The sequence below is a fragment of the Oncorhynchus keta genome, chromosome 24 (genome assembly GCF_023373465.1).
Source record: "Oncorhynchus keta strain PuntledgeMale-10-30-2019 chromosome 24, Oket_V2, whole genome shotgun sequence".
NCBI classification, from domain to species: domain Eukaryota; kingdom Metazoa; phylum Chordata; class Actinopteri; order Salmoniformes; family Salmonidae; genus Oncorhynchus; species Oncorhynchus keta.
Window position 1 is genome coordinate 28,119,077 of NC_068444.1, and position 10,620 is coordinate 28,129,696.

The 10,620-nt window shown below is 43.9% G+C and overlaps 1 protein-coding gene across 1 annotated transcript; it reads right to left on the reverse strand.

The window, feature by feature from the left end:
* Positions 1 to 268: 268 nt before the first annotated feature.
* On the reverse strand, positions 269 to 8,427 carry LOC118402914 (neuronal pentraxin-2-like). Its single transcript, XM_035801281.2, has 5 exons — positions 7,566 to 8,427; positions 6,287 to 6,506; positions 4,474 to 4,718; positions 4,002 to 4,181; positions 269 to 1,512 (listed from the first exon to the last, which is right to left on the reverse strand). Exons 1-5 carry the CDS (start codon positions 8,019 to 8,021, stop codon positions 1,276 to 1,278), a joined length of 1,338 nt encoding a protein of 445 aa, XP_035657174.1. The 5' UTR covers positions 8,022 to 8,427; the 3' UTR covers positions 269 to 1,275.
* Between the last annotated feature and the right edge of the window lie 2,193 nt (positions 8,428 to 10,620).

Below are 10,620 nucleotides of genomic sequence, written 5' to 3' on the forward strand. Positions count from 1 at the left end.
CCCACTTCTATTCATAACCATATTCCATTTATTTTGCTGAAGAGTCAGGGAGATGTTTTCACATTAGTTTGTATGAGTTGGTGTGTAGGAGTGTACCTAAATGACTGTGATGTCACCGTTGATCTTTGAGCTGCTGTCATGTCTTAATTAAGCATTACTAATGCCACCTAGGCTTTGGTCACTTGTTGGTTAAGGCTACTGGTCTATGAAATGTAACTGCTATATAAACAGTCGACTGCTTTTAAATAGTGTTTTATTTTTCCTACATTTTTCACATTCATTTTCATTGGCAAAGCAAAGGTTAGGTTTGTAAAGCACATCTGGCACAAAATCCTTAAAAGAAGGCCACATGAAAAGTCAGCAGTGTAATAGCTTTACACACATTACACACCCAACATTGTTTTCATGGAAAGAAACACTTGTACACATTAACGTATTGTTCATATCATACATAAATTGTTCTTATCTGCTTAAAAAATTACATGTACACATTTAACAGTAACAATGATCCCATATAAATTAGTCTCTGTTTGTACTTAAACTATGCACTGCACACATTGTAGACCTAAACAAACCAACATGTCCCAAACAACAATATGATAATTATGGAATAGTTTTGTGAGACAACAGCATATCCTGCTGCAGGCATTGAGGTTGACTTGGGGTTTTGAAAACAGTATGGGTAATAATGGAAAATAAAACCTTATTAACATTATAGTACAACAGACATGCCACAAGTACAAGAACACCAACTTCCACACATAACTATGAAATGTTTACCAGTACTAACTCAAAGATCATAGCTAGTCACTGATCATCTCTGCTATAGGTTGTACCATGGAAACCTGGCTTCCAAGTTTGATTTGATATTTGCCTAGATCTGCTTAGGCTGTCTCCGGTCAAGGTGGAGAGGCTATATTGACCTCTATCAGGAGACCAGGAGACTTAGGCTACTGTACTGTATGTGAGTCCTGGGACGGCTAATCTGTGCCTTACACCGCCCACGCCACACGCAAGCCTTAGCCAGCCTCACATGTCAAATCCAGTGTAATTAAGTCTGTGTCTGCCGGTGTGTAAGTCTGTATGTGAGTGTCAACACGTGTGTGAGTATAACTGTCTCGGTGTAGTAGAATCATCTCGAATTAGGTCAATCAAAGCCTTTCCTTACATGAACAGCCAAACAATACATGACAAGCATTACACGTAACATGTACAGTATGCATCAAATCAAGAACATGAATCTGAACAAGTCACAGACAGACTGAGACAACCATCCTAAGACTCAGTCTCAGACAGCCGGTCCTGGCATAGCTCTAGAGGCAGTTTGGCTGCTCCACCGCCAAACACCTCCACGTCACTGTCCAGCCAGGACACCACGTTCCCGGGGGTGTAGGAGGAGCAGTTGGCCATGGTGAGGATGTCGGATGGCTTCAGGACATTGTCCCAGATGTTAACCTGGCTCAGCTCACCCACAAAGGCCTGCGTGGCGTCAAAGCGCCCGCCCACTATGTCCTGTTGAGGCCATAAACGACAGGCCTCGTTAAAAACAACAATAATAACATCATCCTCCTATTCGCTGTGTACCACCAGGCTCAACCTGTCACACTCAAGGATGCTGTACTCTCTAGACAATGTTTTGCTTTCAAGTCACTGATGGTTAGAATTTTATTAGCGATTGGTCTATTCATATTTGGACTACACTCTACAGCACGGTTTCCCAATAGATAGCCTATTGGTTACAGCACGGTAACTTTCTGAGTCCAAAAGCAAGCCGATATCTACCACTCAGATTTTTTTTTTTTTAAACAGGACTTAAAAACATAAACCTATGCAACATTAACATATTCAAAACAGTTCTGTAGCAATGCAGTTTGTGCAGTAGGCTATAGGCCCAATTATTATCACTGCATATTGGCTATGCTTGAATTGCCCAGCCAATGTTGTTCTTCTCAGACCATTTTGAAATTATATTTCAACATGTTAGGTAACTCAGGTAATAGATAATTTGTCGTATTACTTGTGAGGCACAGCTGAGTGTACATCATCATTTGCTTTTTAAATTTTATTGGACTGATGGCCTGTATCTGATGGTCAGTCTGAGGGGAGGGAGCATCTGATGGTCAGTCTGAGGGGAGGGAGCATCTGATGGTCAGTCTGAGGGGAGGGAGCAACTGATGGTCAGTCTGAGGGGAGGGAGCATCTGATGGTCAGTCTGAGGGGAGGGAGCATCTGATGGTCAGTCTGAGGGGAGGGAGCATCTGATGGTCAGTCTGAGGGGAGGGAGCACCTGATGGTCAGTCTGAGGGGAGAGAGCATCTGATGGTCAGTCTGAGGGGAGGGAACATCTGATGGTCAGTCTGAGGGGAGGGAGCATCTGATGGTCAGTCTGAGGGGAGGGAGTATCTGATGGTCAGTCTGAGGGGAGGGAGTATCTGATGGTCAGTCTGAGGGGAGGGAGCATCTGATGGTCAGTCTGAGGGGAGGGAGCATCTGATGGTCAGTCTGAGGGGAGGGAGCATCTGATGGTCAGTCTGAGGGGAGGGAGCATCTGATGGTCAGTCTGAGGGGAGGGAGCATCTGATGGTCAGTCTGAGGGGAGGGAGTATCTGATGGTCAGTCTGAGGGGAGGGAGCATCTGATGGTCAGTCTGAGGGGAGGGAGCATCTGATGGTCAGTCTGAGGGGAGGGAGCATCTGATGGTCAGTCTGAGGGGAGGGAGCATCTGATGGTCAGTCTGAGGGGAGAGAGCATCTGATGGTCAGTCTGAGGGGAGGGAGTATCTGATGGTCAGTCTGAGGGGAGGAGTATCTGATGGTCAGTCTGAGGAGAGAGAGCATCTGATGGTCAGTCTGAGGGGAGGGAGCAGTGGTGAGGCTGCCTCTCACTAGACTCACCGTCCCTCTGCTCTCCCTTCCTCCGCTGAGCAAAGGGGACACAGTCTTCCAACTGAGCGAAACACAAGTCGCACTGCATTATCTCTGCCTCATGCACCAATTCATGTTGTTACTTTTATAACCAGAAAAAGTTAAATATTCCTCAATTATGGCTTATAAAAGTGTTGAAAAAGTGTTAAAAGTGCTGAATAACAACTTACACATGAACTTATAAAAAAAAGCAGCTCTTTGCTGTATCCGTTGAGTCTCTCTCTGGTTTTAAATGTTTTTATAATCTCACAGTATTAACATTTCTGTGCACTCCAGGTTTCTTTTTACAACCTATGGCTCGAGGAAACTGTACAGACACTTTGGTCTGAGCAATCTTATTGGCCAGCGGTAGACCTATAGGTGCACTTGTTTTGCTCTCTGAGGGCGTTCTCAAATGAAATCGTATTTGTCACATGCGCCAAATAGAACAGGTGTTGACCTTAGTGAAATGCTTACTTATAAGCCCTTAACCAACAAGTTCAAGAAATAGAATTAAGAAAATGTGAGTCAATGTGTGGGGCTACAGTTAGTTGAGGTGGGGGGGGGCAATGTAAGTAGTCCAGGTGACCATTTGATTAATTGTTCAGCAGTCATATGGCTTGGGGGTAGAAGCTGTTAAGGAGCCTTTTGGTCCTAGACTTGGCGCTTCTGTACCGCTTACAGTGCGATATCAGAGTGAACAGTCTGACTTGGGTGACTGGAGTCTTCTACCTTCAGACTAAGGAAATGGTTCAAACTGGGAACACTTTGACTTCCCAGCGATAGGGCTGCTGAATCAAGTGCACCTAACACCAACAGTGCAACATAATTTTTTAAAAAGAGAACGAAAGGCTTTATCATTGTCTTTTACAGAAATATTCGGTGATCGACTACGAATGCCTTGGAGATCGACCGGTTGGTACCCACTGCACTAGAACCTATAGCTCAGGACTCATGGTCATGGCTAAGCTACTGTACAATTAAAATCTGTGAAAACCTGAGGATGCAGTTTAGTAAACCAAGAGTAAAATAGGTAAAAAATCTTTCACATACAAATAATATATACTACAGATAGGAGGCACTAGCCAGCAGATTCACCTGTTCCTGCCCCAGTATGATGGCTCCTCCAGGCTTGATGGGGTGCCAGGGGGCCAGGTTGTCCCCTGCCCCCAGTCTCTGACCATCCTGGTAGGCTTCCCACAGACCATCCCTGGTGGTCCAGGTGATACAGATGTGGTGCCACCTACCGTCACGCACCGACAGAGGCAGCTGAGCCACCTGGACAGATAACAAAATAGCAGAGAAGTGTAAGGAAGGTAACGATGCTTACAAACAGAAAGAAGAGGTGCATATTAGAGGGAGAAAGGTTAGGGTTTGGTAAAAGTCGTATAAAACACCAGACACTGTTTTAGACCATGCATGCAAAAATAAAAAATCTGCAACCTCATTAAAGCCAAATCTAGTTTAAAAGTAAGAACTAAGACTCCTGTCAAGCAAGGTAAGCTCCCCCTCAAATATCAGCACTACTGATAAACACAGAGAGTTATTGAGTCTTTTAGAATGCTCTTACCTTGTCATTGATGAGCAGTTCTATGGGGTTGTTGCCCCACTCGATGAGCACAATCTCATTGGCCTGTCCTGGCACCCCGTAGGAGAAGGGGGTGCCTATGCCAGGGCCGGCGCTGGACCGCAGCCACATGCAGAGCGTGAAGGCGTACATCTCAGGAAGGCTCTTGGTCATGCGGCCGTACAAGTAGTTAGTACGCAGGGGGAGGACCAACTTAAACTGCTCAGGGGACTTGAAACCACCGCCACCTACAGAGAAAGCAATGGGAGAGCTGTCTATGAAGTCAACTCTATACTGTATACGCAGTATGCATGTAGTAAGACAGTATAAGACAGGGTTTCCCAAACTCGGGCCTCGGGACCACAAGGGCTGCACATTTAGTTTTCTCCCCTTGCACTACAGCTGATTCAACCTGTCAACTAGTCATCAAGCTTTGATAATTTAATTCAGCTGTGTAGTTAGGGCAAAAACCTAAACTTGCACCCCTTGGGGTCCCGAAGACTAAGTTTGGGAAATGCTGGTATAAGAGAACAAAATGATAAGCCAATGTTTGTCAGATTTGATCTAAAGCCTCAGTCTTCTACTACTTCTACTAGTAAGTGTGTGACAGTTAGAAAGCAGGTCAATTGAAAGTAGATTGAATGACCCGTTGAGTTTACAATATGTGAGTCTTCCTGTTTCTGCTGCATGTGTGTGTACTCCTGTCATCCGATTGTGTACACAGACGTTTGTGCATTTTATTTTTACCCGGTAAGGTGACTGAAAACACATTCTCTTTTACAGCAACAACCTGGGGAATAGTTACATGGGAGAGGAGGGATGAATGAGCCAATTGGAAGCTGGGGATGATTCAGTGCCCATGATGGTCAGATGGGGAATTTAGCCAGGACACCGGGGTTAAGACCCCTACTCTTACAAAAAGTGCCATGGGATCATTAAGGATCCGCCCCTTTTTTTCAATTTTTGCCTGAAATGACATACCCAAATCTAACTGTCTGTAGCTCAGGTCCTGAAGCAATGATATGCATGTTCTTGGTACCATTTGAAAGGAACCACTTTGAAATGTGTGGAAATGTGAAAGGAATGTTTGAGAATACAACATAATAGATCTGGTAAAAGATAATACAAAGAAGAAAAAAAACAGTTTTTTTGCCTTTTTTTTGTAACATCATATTTGAAATGCAAGAGATAGGCCATAATGTATTATTCCAGCCCAGGTGCAATTTATATTTTGGCCACTATATGGCGGCATTGCATGTAATACGTTTTAGGCTGATCCAATGAACCATTGCATTTCTGTTCAACATTTTGTATCAAGACTGCCCAAATGTGCCTAATATGTTTATTAATAACTTTTCATGTTCAAAACAGTGCACTCTCCTCAAACAGTAGCATGGTATTCTTTCACTGTAATAGCTACTGTAAATTGGACATTGCAGTTAGATTTACATGAATTTAAGCTTTCTGCCAATATCAGATATGTCTATGTCCTGGGAAATGTTCTTGTTACTTACAACCTCTTGCTAATCACATTAGCATATGTTAGCTCAACCATCCCGTGGAAGGGACAGTGATCCCAAAGAAGATTAATGACCACATAGAGTCAGGATACCCATTTAACATCCCATCCAAAAGATGGCACCCTACTCAGGGCATTGTCCCCTACCTGCCACCCAATACCATTTCCATCAGCATCTGGTCTCCCATCCAGGGACCAACCAGGACCAACCCTGCTTAGCTTCAGAGGCAAGCCATGCAGGGTGGTATGCTGCCAGGCATATGTGAGAAGGTCTGTCATATATTTCCAGTTATTTACCTTTCTCCAACTCGTTAATCCTGGTCAGCAGGGAGTTGAGGGTGCTCTCAGTCTTCTGCCTGTGGGCTGCGGTCTCGTTGTAGAGCAGAGACTTCTCTTCCTCCAGGTTGTTAACCTTACTGAGAAGCTGTTTCTCCAGATCTCCCAGCCTGCTCTGCAGCAGGTCTCTGAGTTCACTGGGGAACGACGTTCCCGATGTGTTGGCTCTCTGCTGCTGTTGCTGTGGGGGAGGATGAAGATGTCACAAAACAATTAAATAAGTGGAGGAAACGCAAGTTGGTCAAAGACAATCAGTAGAGGTTTATGCAAAGAGTGTAATTGTCAAAGATCATTGGCTGAGTGGAAATCGAGTGCACTGTGTGTAGACCAGTATGTCTTCAGAAGGGCCACATGAACTGACAAGGGAAAACTGGAGGGGACATTGAGAGGAAACTTCTTCAAAGGGAATCTTTTTGGATCTACAGGCTCAACACACTCCTCTTGGCCTTAACGAGGAGTTAAACTTAAAACCATTTTTATAGTTTCAAAATGTCCAAATTGTTGTCTTTTTTTCATCCTAATTGAATATTGTATGTGTATATATATATGTATATTACTGTAAATATTGATCACATTCCTTGCGTATGATCATATAATTTGATAGATTGTATGTTAATATTTTTTTACCTCCTGTTTCAGGAAGTGATGTCATTGAGTACTGCCCCTATATATAGGACCTTCCACCCCAACCTGGGACATGGATGCCTGATGAAGACCTAATGTTCGAAACATTGTTATAAATAAATATCACCAGGGAGCTTGAGCAGAAGTGTGTTTTCCTTTCTATTTTCCATCTTTGTTTTTAGCTCATCAAACATGGGACCAACACTTTATATGTTGTGTTTACATATTTTGTTCACTGTAGTTGTTACTGTGCCATTAAGAGGAAATACAACATTTGTTGATTAAGGCGGCATAGGGAACTTAATCACTGGAGGGTAAATGAGATAGAAGGCTAATCCATATAGGGTACGCCTCCACATGGTGGCAAAAATAGATGGATAGGCTCCAGGTCAAAATAGGAGCAAAGTTAATGGCTACTCAACGCTGACCACGGGAACCGGTGTTCACTTTAGATTCAATGACTTAATAAGCAGACGATCAAGCAAGGGCCAACAATGTAAAAACAAACATTAGGCCTATTTCAGATGTATTTAATTCACACCGATCATTTTCAGCATTCCCTTTCCATTATTTAGGAACCAGAGTCATGTGGTTACTATCCACTCATGCGCCTTACCTCGAGGTTTTCTAGTCGGTCCTTCAGACTCTGCATGGTCTTCCCGAGGTTGTCGATTGTATCATTGGGATCTCTGGGTAAATCTCCCATTGTGTTCTGATTATCTTTGCTTTTACTCCAAGATCCACCGTTATCATACTTCCCTCCATCTGAGGCAGACTCACAAAGGGAGAGCTTTGCGGTCAGCTCGTTTATGGTCCCAAGTTGGTTGACTATATTCTCTTTCTGTTGGAGAATCGTTTCCCGGAGCTGCATGACTGTGTTCCTCAACTCTTCCTCCTGTGCCGCTGCGTTAGGTTCGGGACCTACGGGGACCAAACAAGTGTCGGCGCCGACGGGGATGACTCGGCATAGGAGCCGGGTTCCGGTGCCCGGGGTGTCATCCTGTCCACGTACAAGCTTCCCATAGCCCAGTCCCAGTGCGTAAAAACACAACAATCTCAAAAGAAATAACATACCTGCGGCAGTATTTTGGTCGTTAAGCTTTAGTGAAATAAGGTTATTGGGTAATCGCGGGGACACCTAACCGATGATTAAGCGTTTCAAATCCGGTGCGTAAAGCACACCGAGAAAGCGGTGTCTACTAGAATCTACTAGGAATACCATAGTCAATCTCGGATTAATCGATATATTTAGTTTCAAAACGTTCTCAATCCATACGACAGAAAATTCAGAAAAATAAAGTTTTAGGAAATGGTAAAACCACCTGAAGTCTGGGTTTACATTAAGTGTGCCTGGCTTTACGCACGTTAGTGCTGAAAGGACAGCGACAGTGTGTTAAGAAGAATACCTTCAGACGTATGGCGCGATTGGATTGGTTGTAGCATGTTTACGTAACTACAGTCCATAAAGGTAGGGTCTGTATGATGGACAGGTCATTTTTGAGTTGTGTATTTACCTGGTACTAGATTATCATTGACCAATCAATTGAAATAGATGAGCTAAACAATGTCCACTAGTCCAAAATTCTATATCATTAGAAAAACAATAGTATTAAATAAATTAGGAAAAGGCTTCACACATATGGTTCAGTTCCATCAAACCTGTACCGGCAGGCTCTTTATCCAATAGCCTAATAACCCTGCGCTTAGACGGTTACTTCCTCCAGTTCCTGATTGGAGGAAAGTTTTTGACTTACATGCTGCTGGGGCCACGGGTGAAAGGATAGGTAGTTTGTTAAACAGACAGGCACAGCGAGAGGGTTATGAATAATCTTGATACCACCCATGGACAAATCGAGAACCGCCTGGTGTGATAAAACTAGACACTGCCGGAAAGATGATGGAAAGGAGGATAGGAAAGTCGATGGAATGATGGAAAATGAGGTGAGTAGAGTTGACAAGGGAACAGATGTCTAACCGGACTATATAAGGATATACACTGTTGCTCGTTTAGCATTGCCACCATCCACACTGATTATATCAGCCTGCCTTAAGAACACTGGTGATCTACCAAAGGATGTGCGGGTAAACAAAGGATGTACGGTAAACCATTACATTTACGTCATTTAGAAAACACAATTACCCAGAGCGCCTGCATTGATTTTAATGTTTTTTTCATACTGGTCCCCTGTGGGACTCGAACCCACAACCCTGGCGCCATGCTCTACCAACTGCGCTACACAGGACTACAATTAGCAGAATCACCTGCAACGTCTGACTGGGAAATCTGAAAGGCAATAGCACCTTAACAGCAAGAGAGGAGCACGGACAGGAAGACAGGAAGCTATGTACCACGGGTGGGATTGGCTTTGGATGTGGCATCCAAAACAGTCACTAACCAGCCAATTAGTTATCTATGACACAGTGTGGCATACTGGCATTAGGGCTCAGAGCTCAGCTGGTGAAGATAGAATATCTTTGTATCTTTACTGAACAAAAATATAAGCGCAACATGTGAAGTGTTGGTCCCATGTTTCATAAACTGAAATAAAATAACCCAAAAATGTTCCATACACACAGAAATATGATTTATTTCAAATGCTGAGGACAATTAAAAGGCCACTCTAATCCAGCCCATGACCTCCACATCCGGCGTATTCACCTGCGGGATCATCTGAGACCAGCCACCCGGACAGCTGATGAAACTCTAGGTTTGCACAACCAAAAAAGTCCTGCTCAAACTGTCAGAAACCGTCTCAGGGAAGCTCATCTGCGTGCTCGTCGTCCTCGTCGTCACGTTCTGACCTTAGTTCCTTTGTTATATCTTTGTTTTAGTTTGGTCAGGGCGTGAGTTGGGGCCTATGTTCTTTTTTCTATGTTGTGGTTTTGTGTTTGTCCTGGTATGGTTCTCAATCAGAGGCAGGTGTCGTTCGTTGTCTCTGATTGAGAATCATACTTAAGTAGCCTTTTCCCACATGTGTTTTGTGGGTGATTATTTCCTGTTTAGTGTTTTTTCCCATTCACCTTACGGGACTGTTCGTTTGTCGTTTATTGTTTTGTTCAGTGTTCAGTTATTATATAAAAAATATACACAGTTTCCACGCTGCGCTTTGGTCCTCACCTTCTTCCACCACAGACGATCGTTACACCAGGGTCTTGACCTAACTGCAGTTCAGAATCGGTCACTGGCGCACTGGAGAAATGTGCTCTTCGTGGTATAAACCCTGTTTCAACTGTACCGGGCAGATGACAGATGTTGTGTGGGACAGCGGTTTGCTGATGTCAATATTGTAAACAGAGTGCCCCATGGTGGTGGTGGGGTTATGGTATGGGCAGGTATAAGCTATGGCCTACGAACACAATTGCATTTTATCAATGCAATTTAATGCACAGAGATACAGTGACGAGATCCTGAAGCACATTGTTGTGCCGTTCATCCATCACCTCATGTTTCAGCATGATAATGTACGGCCCCATGTTTCAGGATCTGTACACAATTCCTGAAAGCTGAACATGTCCCAGTTCCATGCTCTGCATTCTCACCAGACATGCTACCCATTGAACATTGACGTGTACGACCGCGTGTTCCAGTTCCAGCCAATATCCAGAAAATTTGCATAGCCATTTAAAGAGGAGTGGGACAACATTCCACAGGCCACAGTCAACAGCCTGAT